At 43.6% G+C, this 23,003-nt stretch overlaps 3 protein-coding genes across 6 annotated transcripts; all 3 read right to left on the bottom strand.

Moving 5' to 3' along the window:
• Nucleotides 1–154: 154 nt before the first annotated feature.
• pkig (protein kinase (cAMP-dependent, catalytic) inhibitor gamma) lies at nt 155–11,200 on the bottom strand. 3 transcript variants are annotated; one of them, XM_067240800.1, is made up of 3 exons: nt 11,029–11,200; nt 1,298–1,479; nt 155–851 (listed from the first exon to the last, which is right to left on the bottom strand). In XM_067240800.1, exons 2-3 carry the CDS (start codon nt 1,449–1,451, stop codon nt 769–771), a joined length of 237 nt encoding a protein of 78 aa, XP_067096901.1. In that variant the 5' UTR covers nt 1,452–1,479; nt 11,029–11,200; the 3' UTR covers nt 155–768. The 3 variants fall into 3 exon arrangements, with proteins under 3 accessions (XP_067096901.1, XP_067096902.1, XP_067096903.1); XM_067240801.1 differs by lacking the exon at nt 11,029–11,200 and adding an exon at nt 8,127–8,185; XM_067240802.1 differs by lacking the exon at nt 11,029–11,200 and adding an exon at nt 5,060–5,126.
• A 1,283-nt stretch (nt 11,201–12,483) lies between these two features.
• On the bottom strand, nt 12,484–15,052 carry ttpal (tocopherol (alpha) transfer protein-like). The gene is made up of 5 exons (XM_067240798.1): nt 14,907–15,052; nt 14,048–14,507; nt 13,725–13,918; nt 13,368–13,478; nt 12,484–12,807 (listed from the first exon to the last, which is right to left on the bottom strand). The coding sequence occupies exons 2-5, from the start codon at nt 14,490–14,492 to the stop codon at nt 12,529–12,531; spliced, it is 1,029 nt and encodes a 342-aa protein (XP_067096899.1). The 5' UTR covers nt 14,493–14,507; nt 14,907–15,052; the 3' UTR covers nt 12,484–12,528.
• A 1,224-nt stretch (nt 15,053–16,276) lies between these two features.
• Nucleotides 16,277–22,722, bottom strand: hnf4a (hepatocyte nuclear factor 4, alpha). Of its 2 annotated transcripts, none has more exons than XM_067239705.1 (10): nt 22,608–22,722; nt 21,078–21,252; nt 20,730–20,833; nt 20,103–20,209; nt 19,859–20,014; nt 19,111–19,198; nt 18,807–18,959; nt 18,049–18,285; nt 17,647–17,769; nt 16,277–17,133 (listed from the first exon to the last, which is right to left on the bottom strand). In XM_067239705.1, the coding sequence occupies exons 1-10, from the start codon at nt 22,693–22,695 to the stop codon at nt 16,991–16,993; spliced, it is 1,374 nt and encodes a 457-aa protein (XP_067095806.1). In that variant the 5' UTR covers nt 22,696–22,722; the 3' UTR covers nt 16,277–16,990. The 2 variants fall into 2 exon arrangements, with proteins under 2 accessions (XP_067095806.1, XP_067095807.1); XM_067239706.1 differs by having other exon boundaries at nt 20,739–20,833; nt 22,608–22,716.
• Nucleotides 22,723–23,003: the final 281 nt, after the last annotated feature.

Below are 23,003 nucleotides of genomic sequence, written 5' to 3'. Positions count from 1 at the left end.
GTCTGGACAGTTACATCAGTCTGCAACCCCTTTTTACTTTTCCATTTTGTATTTTCAAGCCAATAGACATCTCTGTATTTGACTGATCTCGGTAGTTGACTGATTGAACTGAGCACTTGCATATCATGTGGCAAAAACACAACGGTTGCAATAGATTCATGTGTTTTATTACACAAAGAAGTTCCTTATACAAAGGTTTTACACTTGAAATAAATATGATCTTCCTACAGTACATTATACCTGCTAACTACATGTTACTGTAAAGGAAAAGGTCATTAGGAAACGATAAATGATGAGCAGGTCACCATGCTCAAAAGAAAGGACAAACAAAAAGGATTATGCATTCAGTACAGCTCCTCGTTATGGCGGTCTATATTAGATATGGGACGGGATGCCACAACATGGTCTAAATGTGTTGTATTCAATCAGTTCATCTCCAGTGACATGAATCTGGAGATCTGTGCTTTCTCAGAGTATTGGGTAAAACTATCTATCCTTCCATCCATAACCGCACCGCAGCAGTAACGGCACCTCGTCCGCAATCAGTTCCGCTAGAGTTCCGTCATCTTTAGTCCCCCGTGTATCTGGTTAAAGAGAGGCATGCATGTGGGCTGTCAGCAGGGCGCTGGCTGGGCCACAGTGAGGGGAGAGGGCCTTGCTGCTGGCTCCGAATGGGCTGGGAGAGGAGAAGGTGTCCGGATAAGACAACACAAAGATCCTCTCCTCTCTCTCTCCCTGCTCCGTCTCCCCCTCCTCCGTGCTGAGGGTTTAGGACGGGTCCCGGTTCCCCTGGGCGTCTTGGCTGGCAGAGCTCTCTCCCTCGGGGGGCGGGGAGGGCCCAGGCTGCCCCTCTGAAACACATTGATGGGTCATCACCAACACAGAGACCTGAGCTGTGCGTACATATAGGGACGCTCACACACACACACACACAACTACTCACTCTCACACACACACACAACTACTCACACACACACTTAGGTTGAGTGCACTTAATATAATAGTGAAGCCGAGAGGGTTGGCATGCCTCTCAGAGGCTGTAAATCAGACTGAAGGCAGAGAAAGTGACAAGAATGCTGAGGAAAGGAAAAATACATACTGCACTTCCTTCCAGCGCATCGTACTAATATTGAGGTTTTTCCATTTGCTGGTCGGGGGATTCAATTGTTATGAGGAGCAAATCAAGAGCTAGGGTGTGCATTTAAGTCAACAGAAAGAGAAAGGAGGGACAAAGGGGTAACAGTTGTGGTGTGTGTGTGTGTGTGTGTGTGTGTATGTGCGTGTTGAAGAGGCTAACCTTGGCCAGCCTTCAGGTCCATCTCTGCCATGTCTTTGGTTAGTTCAGTGGCGCTCACTCCCGCCTCCTCCCCGGCGATGTCAGGTACTGCGTTCCTGCGGCCGGTGCGATCACAGCTGATGAAGTCCGAGTACGACGTCTCCACGTCCATCATCTCTCCATGACCAGAGCTCTCATCACACCTGAAACCAGGGACGAGCACACGACGCAAAACGGGTGAACACGCATACTGAACTTCGATGTTGAGCAATAAATCACACCCAGCTAAACCATGGAGGCCAATGGAATACAGAGATGTGGTAGGTTTCCACTGGCATAGCAGGAGTTTATAATTGCCATTTCTATTTATGTGCATCAGCTAATGGAGCTGGCGTCTGTGCTAATTTACTGTCCTCATTACCACTGCAAAACAAAAACGCATTAATCTGCGACTGCTCAAAGCCCCCCCCACCACCCCCCCCCCACCCTCCCCCAGAACTTCACTTGCGTCACATCCCTCTTCCAATAGCACTTGGCCTGTCCAAAAACGACTGACACCGCAGGCCAGCCTGAAAGGGGCCCAGTCTAGCCCAGAGTGCGTGGGATTGATCTGAGGGAACTAAAGTGTGTGCGCTGTGGACATTTAGATGACAGCCAGGGGAGAGCCAACAGCCCCGGAAAAGAGGGTTTCAAGCTCCCATTAGCTATTCATCCAGCCTCTGTCTTCTCTCCACAGTCCATATTTAAATGGGTCATGGATCCTGCCAGCCAGTGAAACACCATACAGCTGGTGGTTCCTCAGAGAAAACAAACGGAGGAGGGAGAAAATAAAAAGAGGGCTGCTCCAGAAAGGGAGAGCATCTGCTGAATTTTAAAAGTAGGACCAACGTCATGCTGTGACCAACAGATCAGAAAAACGCTGTCATTTTCTGTTCTTGTCTTTGGTGTGGATGATTACATAGGCCTTTGCACTCAACCATAAAAGTGTGTGTGTGTGTGTGTGTGTGTGTGTGTGCGTGTGTGCGTGCCAACAACACACCGTACCCAAAACCTTTCCATTTCCTTTTGATAAAGTCTAGGTCTCCTATGTAGAGCATGACAAAACCCTCAATGGCAGGGTCATACCCATACAGCCACACATAACCCAGTTAGCCCACTGGAGAAAACCCAGTTAGTACTTCACTAACAGATGGACTCAATTCTGAAACCAGAGGAAATCACTCAAAGGTGGAACGAGAGAAAGTTGGCAGGCCGTCTCTCCCAGGCATGCAGCAGTGGAATGGTGACCCAGGGCCGGCCGCTTCCCAAGAACTTTCCCTCACATCACATTCCACAGCTATCAGTCAAAAGGTCCCAGTATTGTGTTCTCTGAATGAGAGCACAATGCCAGACAGGAAATGCCCTGGGTCAGGCAGTAAGGGGGGGCAGCTGTGTTGGTGCTGTGCTGGAGATCGTGCAGAGAGATGAGATGGCAGGCAGACAGAGACAGACAGACCTGTAGGACACACAGACAGCAGGATGAACAGGCCCTCCAGGAGAACACCACCTAGTGAAATGTCACAATGGCTGTCGTCTTAGCCTGCGAGCTCCTGTCAAGAAAACACCTGTACTCCTTCCACAGACCACACAAGCTTTCCACATCCACATTCACATTTTCCAGCAGACCAAACACCACCAGCATTACAGTACATCCTCCTCCATGGCATTTGACTAACTCCAAGTCCTCCTCTGCAGAACAGTGCTTGAAACATCCAAAAGGTTACACAAGTGAAAGCAAGCTGAGCTGTAACCAGCAGCACTGCCTATGTCCCCAGACTGACATTCAGTCTGAAGATCGTCGCTGGTCAACAGTGATAACCATACAAGGCATGGGAGTCTAGGAGGGCTGTGTGGCTCCACCGTCTGCTCTGACAGACCAGTTGTTATCCGGTGCCTAACAACAGCGTATGGAGTCCTGACTAATTGCCAGTGTGTTGTTTAATTAGGCCTCTTCAGCCGACTTGCCCACACATGTGAGGATAAGCCAGGCCATGAGATCATTAGTGGGTTTCCATGGAGGGCCCTTGTGCCCTGTCTCACCCATGTATTTCCTGTCTCACTGTGGCAGCATTTAATAACATTGTTGCCTCTCTTCTTCCTTATCTCGATCATTTCATCTCAACCCACAGAAGCCAAGGTAATAACGAATAGACGTCGGTTTTGGTCGTGGGTGTGTTTTCAGCCACTGACTGCATGTGAGCCAATAAGCCTGGCATTCATGCAACCAAAACCAAAGGCATTTGAATAATGTAAAGTGACCTGCATAGAGGCATATTTTCTTCCTTCTAGAATCTTCTCTCATAAAACGATCTCTATCATGGTCTGGTGAACATGTTTACTGATGCCATTTTGAAGCATCAGTGAACATAAACTAGACATAGGCCTAGCTTTAATGAAAAGTAATTACCTCTTGGAGCATGATGTCCAACCTCTAGTTTACAGTTGTACTAGAGATCAGACACTGGACCTCAATTCAGTTAAGCTAGGCTGCAGAGAAGTAGCAAGTCACAATAGAAACTCCCTTTGCTCAGCCAGTGGCCCACTTAATAAATCTGGGCTCTTTATGTGCTGAAAGAGCAAAGTGTGTACGGAAGGAAACCCGACACAGCTGCAGCTGCAAACACCCACCGGAGGAAAAATGTCACAGGTGTGCCTTTCCACTCCAGACAATAACCTCCCTCAACCCTCAGGAGGGATATCCCGACAGCTCAGGTCATCACATGAACCTGGTTTAGCCTCCTGTCGGGCTCATTCTGCTGCTCGTCTACAAGAGCGTGTTGTTCCAAACAGTAAACGGGGTGACTGATACTCTTTACCATCAAGTCTACTGCCAGAGTCGACGCAGTAGATACTTTACACGGACCTCGTCACACCGTCCACACACTCACGAGATATCTCAACGATATACCGCGACAGAAGTATCTTGGATTCGTATCCAACCGAAGGCCGACTGAGATGGAGCCTTGATGGAGAGAACTCACCCGAACCTTGGACTTGGTTCCAGGTTTGGTGTGGTGAATGGATGCAGGGGCACGGCGACATGGTGAAGCAGCTCACGGTGATATGAGGAAGAAAAGCACAGGAGTCTCACGGAGGGAAGATGAGTCAGCAGTCGTGCTTTCACTGGGCCATTAAAGAGAGAGGCTCACTGCCATCCAACTGGAGCCTGTCAAGCGTGATTTGTGTGTAATAAACTCACATTATCTGCAATAACCAGCACAAAGAAGCCTTCGTCGACCTCTCCAACATCCATTAAGGCTGCCTCCCCCATCCAATTTCAAGTCGGTCAACTAATTTCACAGCGGTTATTGACAGAGAAGTGAAGTCTCCGTGTGATTGAATCCCGCTCTCTCTTGTAGCAACAACGCATCTCGCACGGCCTCTCTCGCTTGGATGACACGCTAATCTTCTCATTTTGCTGAGTGGCTCGGCTAAACGTTCAATAATTGTCTAATTACACCCAAGCATGTAATGTGTTATAGCAACAGTGGGGACATAACAGGCTTTTCATAAGTGGTGTCGCAACAGCCAGACTTGAGCAATATGAGGAAGCCAAGCTATGAGACCAAAAGAGCATGAATAGGAAACTGGTCACTACTCTCCTCCTTATTAAAAAAGGGAATGCTTTCCAATTCTGAGGAGAGCCCTCATAGTGAAAACATGTGCCACCGGCTTCATTCACAAGTATCAAACAAGACAAGCATTCAGGAGAGAGATAGAAAGGTAGTAAGTGTTCCAGCTTACCAAAATAATCAGAACCGGTTGGCCATCTGCTGCTGTGTGTACACAACGCCAGCCCTACAGACGGCAGCCTGTGTGTGCAGACAGGCGTCCATTAAGACTTTCCAAAGATAAGTTTTGCATAATGAGCAGCAGACCCCAGCACCTCAGGTCCTTCCCCTAGTCTGAACACAGCCACACCAATGAGACTGTGGGTACTGACCATTACATGATGTCAGCTGCTAGCTACCGGACAAGCAGCTCACTTCAAACACTGGGGAGGGAGTTGTATTTCCTCTGCAGGACTGGCATTGTTGTTTTACACCGGTCTCCCTTTCAAATATATACTTTTATTTTTTCTTCTGAGGTGAAGTCTATTCAGCACTAGTGGGTATGTGCCTCTTATATCCTTCCTCTTTTTATGAGGCCCCACCTGGGTGTGAAAACTTAATTTCCCTTGGTGGGGTGTGTTTAACTTGCGAGCCAACTAGCAATTGCCGTTTCATTTGACCAGACAAACATTCCCCTCACTGAAAGAGGCAAGCTGGCCAAGCTTAATTTAGAATTAGTCACCAGGGGTTTTCCAACACCTCAGGGCTGTAATTGGCCCTGTTGCTCCCATATGTAAATCTCTCGGATTGCTCCCTCGGGTTACATACACTGGTTATACTCTCCAATCAATCTTTCCTTCTTAGACTTGGGAGAAATAATACAATGCTTGGATGACATCACTTAACTGTGATAACATCTTAAATTACCTTCTGAAGGAGCTGCAATAAGGCTCTCAACCACCGCTGTTGAGGGCCAGGGGACTGATACATGGAGTAGATGGGCCTACTCTTACTAAGCTAATGTGAAATCAAAAATCCATCCAGACTGAATTATGCTGGTATACAGAAGCAGAAGTGGCTCCACTTCACAACTGACTAAACCCCTCAATGCTCATCCAATGACATTTGCATCTCATCGGAGATCATTCTTTGTTGGCAGCAGGTCCAGTGTGATGGACCATCTTCTTCAAACTTGAGGGACGAGGCAGGCACAGAACACAAGGCTGATTCAACCCCTTCCTTGACTCTGTTCCTTGGTGCAGTTTTGCAATAAGCCCTTTTAAAGTCATGGTTACAATATTGTGAGGCTAGACTGATCCCAGTTCTGGGCATCTTCCCTCCTATAGCGAGCAGTGGCCAGCTGCGGTTGGATGACATCATTGGGGCCTCATTGGGGCCTCACCCACTGACATGACTCAACACCACAGGAAGTGGTTTGACAACTCCCTGATATCTGGAAGGTCTAAATTACAGTAATATCACAGCTTCAAATGAAAAGATCCACACAAGCTAAACTGGCTCAAACAGACATAACAGCAACAGCTGGGGAACTGAAGAACATGGAGAGAACTATATTTTTAAATATTATGTTTTGCCTTTATAAAGTTAGGTATAGTAAGGAATTTTCCCAACCAACATTTTTCAAAAATATCCAGATGATACAAGACTATCATCTTTTTGTTTGCATCTTTGTTGTCATTTCAGTCTCTGTGGCACACAAACCGATTTAGAATGACAACGGTCTATCTGACACAAACATGACCATAGGGACACTGTCAGGTGACAAATCCCTAAGGCCATTAACAGCAGCTGTGGTACCAATGTTTTGAGTAGGAGGTTTGTCTGTAAATGAGCTGAAATCAATCTTCTTTTACAGACTGCATTAAAGACAAGTAAATCGATGACCCCCCAACCCGCCTCCACCCGTCGAGACACATGAGAATGAGTCTACTGTAGCAACATGCCAACATTCAGGGTAAGGAAATCCCCTCTGTGTCTGGGAGAGTGTGTGTGTGTGTGTGTGTGTGTGTGTGTGTCTGGTACTGTATGTGAAGAACAGTCAGCTGCACATCATTCATGACTGAGTCAGAGACAGGTGGTTCAGCAGAGGTCCAGAACGAGGCTGCCGACTGAGGGGCAAAAACAAATTCTGACCTCAAAGCTCTGACTTCTGTAAGACGCACATAGTTAAGGCCATTTGTGTGTTCTTAGACCATGTTTATCTACAACTACAAAAAAAAAACAGAATAAAATACTGAAGAGTAGGATTAAAATATATGCAAAGCTGTGGAGCCAAATTTACTAACACACACACAGTTTCCAACCAAAGTAGCATCAAACTTCCTCATGATGCAGAGTTCAGAGAACGACCAATGTCAGAGACAAGACGTCCAACCCGGGACATGGAGAGTAAACCACTAATCAACCTGATCATAAATTCAGATACAGAAATGCTCCTAAACCAATTAATTGTAACATTTAGTAATCCAATAAATGAATGTTTCACAGTCGTGTCAGAAAATGCTAACGGCTAATGTTCCATCTCACACAGTTCTTCTTCAAACATTTACTGACACCGTATGATCTGTTGTATATTTGAAGCTAAACCCTAATTTATGGGTAAGTCAAGCGAACCGAAAGCACACGGTAAGGACAAGAGGTGATCGTAATTCTTCCTCCAGGTTCCAGGTTGATGGACTGGAAATATTTTGAGGTCTGTCTCGCAGTTAGACTCTGGTTTTACTCTGCAGTCAGTCTTAGACCGGTCCTACGTACCTGCCCGCCTGTCTTCCTTTCTGCCAACACACATAACAATATCAGACTTGACCAGGAAGCGGGTTGTTGGGTCGTGCTGTTTACACCCAGGCATCTACAGAGAGTGGAGGCTGAACAGGACCACCAGAGTGCTCTACTGGGTGTACAGAGGAGGGAGGGAAGGAAGATTAAGGAATGCATGCATGTTTATTATGGTTGTTGAATAAGGCAATCTATCACAGGCACCACCAGTTTGTGTGGGACTTTATAAAGAACTGAGCTGAAGCATTTTGCTTATCCCAAATCCCAGAGTCAACTTGGGAGCCGCTTTATGAAACACCTGTTACATGGAATAGCACAACGCAAGCCAAACACGATACCCTCACCCCTCATGATGTCCCACAGGCTGCATGCTGCACAAAGCCATCCACACCCCCCCGAGAAGAACGTTGAGATGTCAGCGCCGACCCAACCAAGATCATCGAAACCCCATCTCGTGTACAGACCTGATCCAACGCCATCCTTCTGCTTCCGTTGTGATTCAAGGGGAATGGTGAACAGGGTTGGGATTCCGACACGGATTCCTCCGTGCTGTGGGAGGGACTCTACAGGGGTCTGCTGAAGCTGCCCATGCAGCAATCCCACACAGCTGCATCACGCCTCTCCCCCACAAGTCTAAAAGGATGTGGGCGTCATGTGATTCGATTTGCAGAGTTGAGGATTGAAGGCTCTGAAACATTTCCCATAAGCAAGCTTTAAAAAAAGGAGCATAGGCGTTCATTACAGTGATGTGCAGCAGTGGACAGGAGCAAAAAAGCACAACAAACAACCACTATCCTGCTAATGTCCAGAGTGAAGAACACAATGGACATACTTTATTCATCACTGTACACTACACAGATATGGACTGTACAAGCGGCTGTCTTTATTGAATGGCTGATCTTGAATTTCAAAGAAATATTAGGGACAGTGATCGTTCAGAGGCTTTTACTACATTCCATTTCCTTCAATAAAGGGAATCGACGCAGGAATAAACATAGTCAAGCCTAAGTGGTTGAACAGGAATGATGTGCATGGTAGAGGACTAACGGCTTCATCTGTTTAGGCCCAAACGCTGCAATGTTTGTTTTATAATCTACTCGACAGCAATGTGGAACATATAGGAAACACATATGGACTGGGAAAAACAGTTGCTTAAAAAGATTCATTGTTGTCAAGACCATTTATCTGCTTAAATCGACACTAAAATATCTACATCTCAACAACCCTACTCTATGTATATACACAGTTTGTTTCATACGAGTACAGGTTTATGTTAAAAAGTATGAGGGTGTAGTCTCTGTGTCACATTAAATCCACATTTAATAACGAAAAGTAGATTTGTTGCCATGGCCAACCACGATCTCCTGCCTGGGTCATTCAAAAGGCTGGGAGGGTGGTTGGCAGACAGTCAAAGTTTGAAAGACAGAATGAAAGAGAGGATAAACAACCAAGGATGGATGGTAGTTGGGTTGCCCTTAGATGCCTGTGTGAGGTCAAATCAGATACTGTATGTTATGGTGAAGGCAACGGTTCTTGAGACAGTTGTAGATGGATTGAATACAAGTAAACACTAAACCCACCACTTGTCAGAAAATGTTTCACCTTTCCCACAAAATGTTTTACTTATCTTTACTTATATTACTTAGTTTCACAAATGTAAATCCCCTCGGATTAAAATAACTGATCAACACCAACAATCACATAGTCAGACTCCAACACAAAACTCATGTGACCCAAGTTGAAGGTTCAGAATAGCATCCAGCAATCTCGTTCTAGACCTTCTAGTCTATCATGTCGTTTGTGTTGTGCTGTTTTCGTTCTGCCAGTTGGGTCACGAGAGACTGAGAGGAAGTGGCACCGACTCCTCAGGACCAAGTGAGGGAGCTAAGAACAGAGACAAGCAAAAGTCCTCTAGCAAATGACAGGGCAAGGAACATGGCGTGAAGTCAATGCAGTAGAACGGGCAGCATACGCAGCCTACCGATACACACATAGCATCAGTGATTACAGAGAGGGTTGAAGACAGAAATAGAACGCAGATAAACACAATCCGGATGGCTGGGGAAGCATTGCACTCCAGGAGAAAGCCAACAAAGCCATTTAGATAAAGCTAAAGGCCCAGTCTCGTGGAGAGTGTTAAAACCGCCTCAAATCTCCGTTTCACAGCTCTGCCATGTTGTGGGGAGGCTGTGACATGAACCTGAAGCATGTCAAGGAGACATTCATCAACACTCAAGACAAGAATGCATGGTTTCCAAAGGAACGCTATGATGACCTCTGGAAATACCAGACCACAAACAACTGTGTATGTGTACATACTGCTCCACATATGCCCTTCCCCCCAATACACACACACACACACTTTCTCTTCCTCACTCTCCCTCTTTAGATTGGCTCTTGAAACCATGATATGGGGATCCTAATGTTCTACTGCTAATCATGTTACCGTTGCCAGCTCTGGACAGCCGATAGGAAACCGTTTAACTGAAGTAGGGGAGGATGGTGTTTGTGCAGCAGTGCAGATAAGACTGTACTGGCGCGACTTCACAAATGATAACCCAACAGCACAAATCAGGTCAGAACAACATGGTCTTAACTTGCATTCACTCAATGGAAACAATGGCTGCTCAATAGGCTAATCTGGAATACACAGTTAAGTTACTCAGTTCAGAGACAGTTAGGCTTGATTTGAATCAGGTGTATCTGTACTGGTCAGGATCATTGTTGATCTGCCAAAGGCTGAAGCTTCACACTGGAGGAGTGATGAACACATTTCAGACAGCTGGGTTTTTACAAGAACGTTAAATATTTTATGCATTGTAAGTCCTCAAAAAAAGCATGATGACAAATGTTTTCATGTTTACGGTTTGTCGAGGGCATAACTGGTCATACAGGGTCGCGATGAAACAGCTGAGGGAGCAATGACAGCTGACAAAATTACACTATAGTAAAAATATGTCTAGAGTATTGTGTATTAAAACATAATAGAACTAGTACGATGGTAGTAAAATGACTAGTTAGGCAGTTCTGTCATCTATGAGAGTAGCCTAAACATCTTTTATAGAATGCGTCTAGTAGCAAAAGCTTAATATTCCAAAAACTGATTACAATTTTAGTTTGACCGGACGAGGCCTCCCTTTGCCTGTCCATCAAATCGTGGAAATTGTTCCGTCACACCACACTGATTGGCAGAAGTAGATTTCACACTAAGATCCAGTGTTCTCTTGGAATACCACGGTCCGTTTCAATGCGCAATTCCAGCGCATTTTATACATGCCAGCCGAACAATCATGCCAGACTTGTAATTTTTGCTTCATTACTTACAACATTGTTACTGAAACTAAAATACATCGATCATTGACTAACCTTGGTTCGCTCTCCTCTCGTATCCACTTGTTACAATTGAATGTCAACGTACAAAACACCAATTAAGTTTCTCGACTTAAACCCGATAAACTGCATGAAACCAATGCGCAATTAAACTGTGTTTGTCTGTTGGTTATTAAAAGTCTCTGCAAGCCAGCGGGAGAAATGTACTCTTAACAACGTCGGGAAACAATGAAGGGAAAACAGCTGTTTCCAAAATGGAGTTAGCCTTCTCCAGCCAATCAGACTCACTCTGGAGCTGGAGCATTCTCGCCTAAACTCTGCCTTCTGCTTCTGCGATTTCAACCTCTAAACTCTATAATGACCAAAAACTCACATACAGCCTTTTTTCCGATAGTGAAAACATATCTAAACATAATGTTTGCTCTGGAAATCAAGCATTACTCACATTCAACATACCAGACTAATGATTTGAAATTGGGTTTATTATTAGAATCTCCTCTCTGCAAAACAGCACTGCAGAGTGCATGGTTAGAACATGAACAGGTGAAGGTTTGGCTTAATTGTTGAACGAAATGGATAGCAAACAAAAACAAATACAACAAAATTTGACCTGATGTATTAGAAAAAAATATATAGGCTATTGTCAGTACAACATTGGCACGCTGTTACCAAATTTCTAAATGGCTGTTTCATTATTCTTATTTTGGCATGTATTGGCGGACACTGGACAGATATCCATTTAATTGACAAACACTACTTTCCCATTCTAACATAAGACTGCGGTGAAGTTTCACTCTATTGGTATTTTGAGGGAAATAAAACATAAGGCAGGAAATAAAACAGTACAAAATAATAAGTAACAGCATCAGTGAATTCAAGACAATGTAAAATAATGATAATGCACATAAATATTGCTTTAGTAGAGAACCCCTTGCTAAACTATTCTTTTTAGATTAAGGCAAAGCATTAATGGGGTTTAGATTATAACAGTGTTGGAAACTACAGAGGTGCAGAACTCTGTGACCATGCAGAGCTGGTCTAGGAATGGCTGGGGCATGCACATTCTGACTAGATTAAGATTGGCGTGACACTCTGGGATTTTCCAAGAGGAAAATTTGTTTTCTTGAGCGTGGATTAAATACCTTGAAAAGGGTACACATTTAAAATCGATTTGGATCCCTACCAATATGTAAACATGCATCTGCACACACACAAAAAACGTTAAGAGTCTGAAGCTGCCAATGATAATGGTGTGCAGGGTAAAAAGAATGCAGAGAGCACTATTTTGCTCTTTGACCTGTAGCACTTTTAGAACATAACACTGCCTCATTAAAACATGATTAAGTCTACATGTTACAAAAGAAACAGTAATGTCCTCTCAGTAGCAGCAGCATTGCCAGTGCCATCTCTCTCTCTCTCTCTCTCTCTCTCTCTCTCTCTCTCTCTCTCTCTCTCTCTCTCTCTCTCTCTCTCTCTCTCTCCTCTCTCCTTCTCTCTCTCTCTCTCCCTCTCTCTCTCTCTCTCTCTCTCTGTCTGTCAGTAGCAATAATAGAGCTGAGAACGGAGGCCCCTGAAGGAGTCATCATCCTGACCGCTCGCCTGGTCGCCTTCAAACAGCATGGACTCTGGTAGCACTACGCCCTCCAGTGGATCTGGCTGGCAGAACTCCACTAGGAATTCCTCCTCTGAGTCCAGAAGAGTCTTTGACCAGGAGGACATGTCTAGCTGGCCCGCCACACCACCATACTCCTCTGGCAGGACCGAGCGGGGGATGTTACGGTGTAGGGAACGCAGGTCGGACCCATGGAGCACATACTGAAGGAACAAGTAAAAATACAAGTTTTTGATTCACTTAAACCAGGGGTCCACAAACTACGGCCCGCCCACGCATTTGGACCGGCCTTCTGAACAATGCCAGAGGCATAAAAAAAAATTCTAATAAAAATAAATAAATAAATCACACAGATTAATATGCATACCTAAGTAAATGTTTTGATTTCAATAGCAATGAATATGAAAAAAGGTCATTACGATAGTAATAATGCTCTTTTAATAGGCTATATATCCCTTGATATGTACGGATGTATGGTGCATAAAAAAATTATAAACTAATCTAGCATAATAAATACATTTAAAATCATAATAAAATCTCCACAATAATACTGCTAGTCACTCCAGCCCATGTAATTTTATTTTTTCATTAAAGAAAGGAAAAATAATCTGGCCCTTGCAGAAAAAGGTTTGGGGACCCCTGACTTAAACCATTCTAAAATTGGACTGTTTTGGGGGTGTAAGATATGTAAATGCAATGATCCACTTCAAGGCCTCTTGTGTAAAATACTGACTCCTTTAGAAGGCAAAACCTAAAGGCTTACCCTCTCTGCCATCTTCTCTTTCAGGAAAGGCTTGATGATGGCAAAGATTCCTTTGAATATCCGAGGCTCGTTAATTATGTTGACAGCTTTGATTCTAATAGGGAATCCATCCTGAAATGTGAAAAGATATTGATCAGAAAAGCATACGGATCAGAATGGGAATGTTAGAACTGTTATTACAGTTTTATCCCAATGGCATTGCAGTGTAACACAAATTATAATAGTATTATCAACTTTATTATAAACTGCAGCATACAAATGGCTAAACATGGGCTGCTTGATCTGGCTAGTAAGGATGGTTTATATCTTATTCTGAGAGATGCCAACATGTCTTCAATGTAAAATACAATGATTTACCTGGAGAATGCTCACAACTTTCTTAGCCAGGAAGGGGCCTGGATTCGATGCTTGAGACAATCCTACCCCAGTGTAGTCTGCTAGGATGACTATCCCATTGACCTGGGTTTCCTCAGGCTGAATCAACTTCTCCAGAGTCAGGTAGATGGCTCGTATGTTGTCAACAAACGGATAGTCGTTTGGTTTCCATTTTCCTGAAAACAAATCGTATAACACTTTTATCAATTGGGCCACCTTGCTTCCCACTGATTTACATCCTAGCTGCGATACGAGTTTGATTTACAATGACAAGCATATGTGCAGTAGTGAGAACAGACACTGACCAGGTCGTAGACAGAGGATGTAGCGCCCACTGGGGTCTGGATGGGGCAGGACTGAGAGGAAGCCCAGGTCCAGGACATGTTTCACAGTGGAGGGCTTAAGGTCTTGGAACACCTCCGGCCAGGCCTTCCTGCCCCCATGGTAATTGAGCAACAGCTGCAGGGCACGGTCGTAGTCAAACTTCCTGGCTCGGAGGAATCGCAGAAGGAAGGCATCATCCAGCCGGGTCCTGAGGTTAGGCTGCTCCTTCAGGATCATGTCTCTCAGCGCCTGGACATCCCGAAGACGCCACTCTGGCTTTTCCTGGAGCTCCTCCCTGGCCTTGGCCACCAGCTCTGGGGTCAGGGTGCAGGTGTAGATAGGGGGAGGAGGGCCAGGGAACCCACTAACAGGCACTACGGGGTCCATGGGGGACCCCAGATCAATACTGTCATTATCTTCTGCCATTGACCAAATATGTTTCTGTTAAATAAAAAAAGATAATAAATATATAATAATAATAAATACAGTAAATACAATAATACCGTCTCAGGAATTGTCATGGAAACAAGAAGTAGAACTCTTTGGCTTTTAATTCTGAATTTCATCAATCAGACAACAAACTAAATAGACCATCAAAAACCATTACCATGAGAGGCACTATTGTGTCATTGACATTTATACACGCAGCTTACAATCCACAAAACAATGGTGGAGTTTGCATTTTCCACAAAAGAACAACAATAAAATTCACATTTTACGAGTGACTGTCATGCAAGAACAGTATTTATATTCAAACTGTTTTGACAGAACGACGATGAGTTGTGCTGTCTTCAAGTATGCAACTACAGTAACCTAGAGGGTGGCTGTATAATTACGAACCTGAATGTGTTATGATTATTTTCTTGGTCAGTCCTTGTGGTCATCTATGAGATACACATGACGAAAATATTCATTTTACCGCAAAACTACGGTTGACCAGATAGCATCACAGAAGCGTTCAATATCAACCCAGCCTAGTGTCAGAGCCATTCATGATCTGTTCCGGGATTGTCTACGTAAGCGTTGTGCGCTTTCTCTTTGGTTAATTATGTAGCATGTGATGTCAGTGCGTCATGTGTTGCCTACCTTCTTGAAATGATGTAAACATTTTGAGATTCGTTCTAACAATCTCCTTTTCAAATGTATCTTATTACATATCTAGATAGATAGAGAATTTACACAATATTTATTGTTCTTTACTGCAATTTGTATTTATTAATTACCTCACATAGTCTACGCGTTTTATGAAAATGTGTTGGTAGGCCTACAGTTTGTTCTCTTAGCTTTTTATACAATATGTAATGATTATCATATACAAGTATAGTCAATTGATGCCTTATAATATGCTAATTCAAAAAAAAAAGGTAAACATTTGACATGGCATACGTCAGTATTTTTTTCATCCTATAGGTGGTGCAAGTGCGTACGAGTTCCGTTTCGCAGATGGTTTTGCCTGCTTTATGGAGAATACAGGCCAGCAAACATACAGATAGATAGGGACACATGCGAAAACATTTTAAAGTTACTGGTAAAATAATGTTTCGGTGTATTGGCGTACGTGTGCTCTCTCCCGATGTCAGGCGTTGAACCTACCATAAACGCAGAGATATCACTGTTTTCTGCTCATGTGGGGGATAAATCTGGAATAGAAGGCGCCTGGCTTTCTTGCATATAATCCCACCTATCTATAATGACTTTACGACATTTTATCATCAGGCAACACCCAGTCCTAATTATCCTTGACCGTGCACTGCCACGTAGGCCTCGTGATTTCATCAGTAACATGTTTTTCAAATTATCCTACCTCTTCCACATTCCAAACTCTATCTGCTGAAAAGCATATCGACATAGATAAGATAAGTTAATAAGATTAAATGTGACAGCACAATTCGATGTAAAAATAAACCTTGAAATTTTATTCATCTTCACATTGTAAGGTGAACCACTGCCCATATTTCTAGTTAAAGGCAGTATATTTGTATATAGTTTGTAAGGCACAGTTAATTCTGTCAAGACACAATGACAAAATTGCATTCTAAGCAGAAAAAAATTACATCTCTTTACAGTAAAACTGAAAATGTCTAAAAACATTTGCTTGTATCTGGAAATGATGTGTTCCTAAACCTGTAAATGCCTTTAACTTTATTAAAGTGGTTTTAGGAGACAGTATTAAATGCTTTCTCAATCTCGACATGTTGCACAACTTTATACATTTCCAGTAAATACAGAATTGGGAGGGATATCCAAACCTGTCAAAGGTTATAGAGGATACATTAAAACATATGTTTCTTTTCAGAACCAACTCGTCTTCTTAATAGCTTTAAAATGTGACATTGCATTTATTGCAAAGTCTTGACCATACTTTTGGTCTATTATAGTCAGCCGTCTTTGAAATACTGTGCAACACAAAAGCATGCCTCACCATTGGCCTGTTGTAACATTCATACAAACATTAAGTAACCCTAACTTATATACTGTAGGCTTTGAGGCTGTACTTTGTCTACCTTGCATTACTCTTACTATAAGTCAAATGCATTTGTTTAATCAACACACGTGAGTATATGTTGGACATATTTAGCATTTTATCAAAATAAAGAAGGCTAAGCACCTCATATCTGTGGGTATTGATGTTAACTGGAGTACACTCTTTAAGCCCTGCTATACAGTACTCTTCTCTTAAACAGCTAATTTGTCCTAAACAGTTAGACCATTTTCAGTTGATCCAACTGAGTCTTAGTTTCTTGAACAGATCAGTTTAGATAAATATATTTTAATGTTTTAACTGTTCATCCTATGCAACATAGACTAGTTCAAAATGTCCTTTTGTATATTGTATTGCCCTATTTAAATTGACCGGAAGGGAAAATTAGTGGCTTGCAATCATGATTCTTTTGTTTAGATGGTTGAATTTGTCTGACGAGTTGCTAAATGGCCTCTTGCTTGGTGATAGTGGGCTGAGGGATGGAGCTTGGCTGCTTGGGCACGGTGGCTATCACCCCCTGGGACATTTTGTAATGTTCTGAGCCTGAGGCAGTTGGTGGAGAGGGTATCGGGGTTTCAGGAGTGGCTGCAATAGACCAGAACAACACATCATGTTGAACTGTTAGAAACATCCCACGGAAGTGTCAAAACACAAATAAACACCTTAACGTTGAGGTATAGGCTAACATTTCTGAGAAAACACCAATTTCAGACGAGGAATAAGCACTTTTGTGAAATTTCTGAGAGCATTAAAAATGTTAAGAAAAAATAACAGAAGCTCTCTTTGACAAAATAAGCCAGATTAGTCTCTTGTGAAGAACATAGAGGATTACTTTGCTGCCAAGCCTGTTTGTCCTTCCAACTACCTGACAGGGCCTGCAGGCTGCACATACTAGATGCCAGTGTGGTAAACCCCATCACTGGCCTACAATAATGTTTACGATATCCATGATATTACAAAAAACTGTTTGTTGGACTGTGTCATTAGCCGGGTCAGATCTAGATAATGTGACAGCAATAAAGATGATGTTGATAAAAGCTCTGAGATAATCTTCAATCCAGCTAAATTGAGATGACTGAAATGATCGTTTTTACTTACAGATTTGTCCGTTGTGGATCGGAGTGGCCATGTTGCCAGCCACAATGACATTGTTACTGAGGTGCTCCTGTACCAGGTGAGGGTGTAGAGAATGAGGTGCATGAAGGGCCTCGTTGGCAGAGCCTTAGAGAGAGAACCATTCTGTTTGTGTCAGTTACACTATATTTTATTTGATTTAACCTTTATTTACCCAGGCAAGATCATTAAGAACAAATTCTTATTTACAATGATGGCCTGACACTATAACACTGTGATCATCACCTGCACTTCTGTTGAATGTACAGTATGGGAATGTTTCCAACTCGCCAACTCATGGAAACTGTCAATAAATTCACTCAACTTTGGGTCACATTGATCAAGTACTTATCTCAGCAACTATACAAATGAACGATAAATTCTTACCACCAAGAAGCATTTCTTGGAGCAGGTTGTCGATCTTGGCCATGCCAAAGAGCTTGACGAACTGGATCTGCTCGATCATCTGCCAGGTGATGCTCTGCAGAGTGGGCAGCAGGAGCAGCAGCTCCCCAAACCTCCCTCTGGAGTCGTACTGTCTGTCGTTGATGTAGTCCTCCAGGCTGACCTGGACCTGGTAGCGCATCCGCTTGATCTTCCCTGGGTCACTAAGACCTTTCGCGTCTGGTTTAACAAAGAGGCAGAGAGAGAGAGAATAACCGAGAGGGAGAAATTGACAGACAGAGAGACAAAGAGAAATGGAGTGAGAGAGAGAGAGACATAGAGAGAGAGAGAGAGAGAGAGAGAGAGAGAGAGAGAGAGAGAGAGAGAGAGAGAGAGAGAGAGAGAGAGAGAGAGAGAGAGAGAGAGAGAGAGTGGGCGGCAAGGTTAGAAAGGTGACTCTACACCTCAAATGCTCCATGTGACAGTTTACAGTTAGCATTAATTTACTGTGGTTTTAGAAAGCACAATATTGGGCAACACTTTACATTAAGGAGTATGTGTTGTAAAAGACAGTTGAAGGTTGTGTTACCAAAACAAGATCAATGTTAACACCCACTTACCCCTGGAAAGCCCAACGAGTTTTACTTGTGTGATACTTTCCTTGATAATGTAAAGTGTTGTCCAATATTGTAATCATGATCTCTCTATATCACATTTATATTTGATTGTGCCTATGAGTATGGTTATTGGGCGTTAAGTACCTGGGTCAAAGAAAACAATAGCTTTCAAACAAGCATATTCATTATCGTCTATCTGAAGTTCCTGGAATGGAAGCACCAACTCATCCAGGATCCTCACTGCTACTCGGCTCACCTCCAGCTCTGGGCAGTTCCTGGGAATAATGTGGTCATTTCCTGTTTGATAAGGAATCAAATAAATGTTTAGGTTAGAACTGGGAGCTTGTTTTACAACTGAGAAAACAAATCATTTTCATGTGAACAGCAGTCCTGTTTGGACTGTGTTAGATATCTGCGCTGACATCGATACTGGTGGTTTGTACTGTACCTAATAGCAGAAGATCTTTGTACAGCATAGACCTCTTAGCAGCTCCCAGGAGAAGGTGCTCCCCAGCATGGGCACGCAGCAGAGCCACCTGAAACAGGCCATGTAACTGATCACCTGCTGATTAACACCTCCGTTTGAAGCTCACATTCTTGCTATTATATGTATTTAAAACATGACGCGATAGTTGGTGTAGCTACTAGCTTGACCTATCGGCAATGCTACTTAGCAGTGTTCTTTTCAACAAAAAAAAAATCTAAAGACTTCAGTGAAAATGTGTCCCTTTGGGGGAATTTGAACCAATGAGAGATGCTCGCATAGACTGCACTGGCGGCGTGTGGCCCGTGTGAAGATACCTGTTGGAACCCTCACTAATTAAACATCAGCAAATCAGTTACCAAGCCCCAGTGATCACAGCGTTAATGATTCAAGGCTGTTTTGGACAAGATAGATAGAACTTTCAAACCAGCTCATCATATTCTAACCGGACATTAAAACACATTAACCACTCCACCCGAGGATACAGAGGGAAGTGGCCAGGGCTGAAAACATGTTTTTAACCCATTGTATAACTTTTACCATAACCTGTTAGATGGGATCACATTCAACATGTTCTTCAATAATGATCAATGATAACACCAGTTACGTTTGGAACCATTTGGTTTTAGAATGTGGCTGAAGTTATGTGCAGGAGGTCATAAGAGTTGTAGTCTGGTAGATAAGTGACCTGGTGTCTCTCCATGTGTCTCACCTGGTCATCCAGGGGCAGCTCACAGAAGGCAGGGATGTATTTAGCCCACTCCACCAGAACCAACAACTGCTGCTTCATCGACTCACACACATCTGTGATGGTGGCGATCTTCTTAGTTCGGATGTCTCCATTCATTAAAGGCCCAGGTGACGAAATCTACATAGGTCATGTGCCGTCATTTTCATGGCCAAATGTGGCTGTTACATATAATAATTTCGATAAGGGTGGCCACCATGTTCCATACCTGTCTTGAGAGGACATCTGCCTGGATAAGTGCATTGATAGATGGTAAACTGCTGTCTTCATAACTGGATCTCCTGGTGCTGATCCTGTCTCTCTCGTTCTGTACAGCTGGGAAAAAAACATTCATACTTCAGATGTCGCATTCTAACCAGCTTTCTCTGACTGTCTTTTGAATGTGAATTACACACATTAAATGTTTGAAAGGAAAAATAGCATGGGATTATGTTTGGTACAATTTGCTAAAATGAGAGATGTGAGGATGGACCTTTTTAGTGGGGAATAGGGCTTCCACGGTTGTGGTGTTTATCAGTATGTGGCTATAATGCCTTCAGAAATGTTTGCTCAGCATAAGCCGGTCATAGACTTCAGTGCATCCCAGAGTGAACATTAACAAGGCACTGCTCTCTTGGCAATTGCAACATACCACATGGGCAGTCTGACTGAGACAGCTCTGACCTCACTCTACGATAGTGGCTGGATGATAAAACTGGATGTTCACTGCTTACAGAGACTGGGTCAATCTCTGCTACTAATGTCTTAATGTGCTTGAAATGCTCTTAAATGTTCCTTTAAAAGCATAGATTTTTTGAAATACATTTTGTAAAATGAATAAAAATTGTAGGCATACAGTTGATACCTTCTTTTTTCATGCCGGCTCTGAAGCATTTCTTCAGTCTACAGTATCTGCATTGATTTCGCTTGTCTTTGTCCACGATGCATTGTCTGTTGAACCTGTAAAGTATGATAAAGACAGTTTAGGGTCGATCCTGGGGAAAGTCCCTGCCAACCAAGAGAAAACGTCATAAGATTCTTTACAATACTGTTAGTGAACTATTCAAGTCACAGCCTTCTCCTGGTTGCTAAACCAGAACAGATCAATGGCAACTTTCAAAACGACCATCAAGCAATCAATGGAATGGTCATGCGATGGAGTCACCTATCGCTTGACTTCTGTGCTCTGAAGGCAGGTTCTCACCTGCACGAGTACATGTGGTTCTTGCGGACGCTTCGTCTGAAGAAGCCCTTGCAGCCGTCACAGCTGGAGGCTCCGTAGTGTTTGCCCGTGGCCCGGTCCCCGCAAATGGCGCACAGCGTGCCCGCCCCCAGGTGGTTAGCAGCGTTCATGTTTGCACTCTCAGCCGGCGAGGAGTCTGAGAAGGAGACCGAGGAGAGGGAGGGAAGGAAAGATGAAGAGATGGGAGATTGGGCGAGACAATGGAGAGAAAGCGGATGTTGGCATCAGGTAAACAATCACTGGATCCTCCTTGTGGGTCACAGGATAGAGAACCTGGGGTTCCGAATGAAAAGCTGGTCCCCAGTGTCATGCATCACATGCGCTAGTGAGAGAGTTAGTGCACAAAAAAGTAATCTCCTATTTCCTTCTGTACTACAGTGACAAAAATGGCAAATGTGACTGATTTTGAAGGGAAACTCTGTACAGTCAGAAAATATAATGAAGAGGAGTATACCATAAAATAAATTGTGTTTATTAATTGGGTATGAGATGTGTGAATATTGTATTTCACCAAGGTGAGAACAGCACTGTTATTGCAGTCAGCTTGACCAACTGATCAAAGGGGGCCTAATAAGTATCTCCTATGATCTATGACAGTATTTACTGCCTATCTGAAAGCTGAAAGCCCAGACTAAACAAACAGAGCTAAATTGATGAGAGCTTGATTACCTCGGAAAAGGCAATCAACTGAGACTGTCTTCTCTCATCCGCCCTCACAGTCATCAATAAGATGACTGGTTCAATCAATCATAGCTCATAGAATGCTCCTTAATCAAACACACCAGTCTAGAACTGATGATGTAGACTTCCACTGTGTTTTACATCTATATATTTTTGTAATATGTTTGTTTCAGCTCAAAGTTGAAAATACTGCTGAGTGGGAATCACAAGGCTAAATTGGCTACGCTGCTTTTGAGGAAAATGTATTAATTGTAGAATCAAGTTCCCATCCAAATGTCATGGGAGACTGAATAGGGAATTATGGCAGTGTCATCTGAGCTTACAAGGTGTAATGTATTATTCTGTCAGACAGCTGTGAGAAAAACCCTCCTCATATACTTCATCTACACAACAGAACGTGTGGGAACCCACCATTTGGTAACAGGAGAGGGATGTTCATGACGCTGAAACCCCCTGCTGCTGTGTCTGAATGTCTATCCTACCCTACCCATCCAGCCTGGAGTGAAATAAAACCACTATCACAACAGTGTACAGGTTCGAACAGGAAAGCTTCACTCTATACCGGTTTCTACCCAAAGCCAAATTAATTAACGTTGAAGTGCACTCAGTTCCATCAGAACAAAAAGTGATGGCCAGGAAGAAACACGGATGTCCAAAACACAGGCTATAACACATTCTCATGCTTTTTCTGACATGAGGAAATAGACACCTGACAAACCATTTTAATCACATCCTTACAGCCCATCTGACTAGATATTTAAGTAGTCAAACGTCTCAAAGTTCAGTATTGGCTCACAGTGTGTGACTCACCTGTGCCCATAGCAAGCACTTGCATGTTCTCAAACTCCAGGGTGGTGTAGGCTGGGTCCAAGGCCTCGCTGTAGTCTGCCATGTCCATCTCTACTAGTGCTTTGGACAAACAAATGCTCAGCTACCTGACAGTGGGACGAAAGACTTGTCCAAGAGGCAGAAGTCAAGTGCCCCCACCACCATAACCCCCACCCTCTATTTGGCTATGCCCCGCCCCCTAGGTAGGTCCCCCCCCCCCCCCCCCCCCCGTGCGCGTTTGTGTGTGATGAGGACCGTCTCATCCAGCCTAGTGTAGACCACGAGGAGCCTGGCTGGCTGGTGACTGACAGCGGAGATCTCCTCCTCCCAGGTCTAACCAGGAGAGAGGTAGTGTGGCAGTCTGGTTGATGTTTAACT

Source organism: Osmerus mordax, chromosome 7 (genome assembly GCF_038355195.1).
Source record: "Osmerus mordax isolate fOsmMor3 chromosome 7, fOsmMor3.pri, whole genome shotgun sequence".
In the NCBI taxonomy this organism is placed as follows: domain Eukaryota; kingdom Metazoa; phylum Chordata; class Actinopteri; order Osmeriformes; family Osmeridae; genus Osmerus; species Osmerus mordax.
This window is presented reverse-complemented; position numbering and strand designations above follow the sequence as displayed.

Excerpts from the sequence above, each read along its gene's own strand:
- pkig (XM_067240800.1), bottom strand. The coding sequence starts at position 1,451 with ATGATGGACGTGGAGACGTCGTACTCGGACTTCATCAGCTGTGATCGC. Across the intron at positions 852-1,297 it reads GGACCTGAAGGCTGGCCAAG|AGGGGCAGCCTGGGCCCTCC; the intron begins GTTAGCCTCTTC and ends AATGTGTTTCAG.
- hnf4a (XM_067239705.1), bottom strand. The coding sequence starts at position 22,695 with ATGGACATGGCAGACTACAGCGAGGCCTTGGACCCAGCCTACACCACC. Across the intron at positions 20,015-20,102 it reads CAGATGTCCTCTCAAGACAG|ATTTCGTCACCTGGGCCTTT; the intron begins GTATGGAACATG and ends TGACCTATGTAG. Across the intron at positions 17,134-17,646 it reads GATCCACAACGGACAAATCT|CCACTCCTGAAACCCCGATA; the intron begins GTAAGTAAAAAC and ends GGTCTATTGCAG.
- ttpal (XM_067240798.1), bottom strand. The coding sequence starts at position 14,492 with ATGGCAGAAGATAATGACAGTATTGATCTGGGGTCCCCCATGGACCCC. Across the intron at positions 13,919-14,047 it reads CATCCTCTGTCTACGACCTG|GAAAATGGAAACCAAACGAC; the intron begins GTCAGTGTCTGT and ends ATTTGTTTTCAG. Across the intron at positions 12,808-13,367 it reads AAGAGAAGATGGCAGAGAGG|TATGTGCTCCATGGGTCCGA; the intron begins GTAAGCCTTTAG and ends TTGTTCCTTCAG.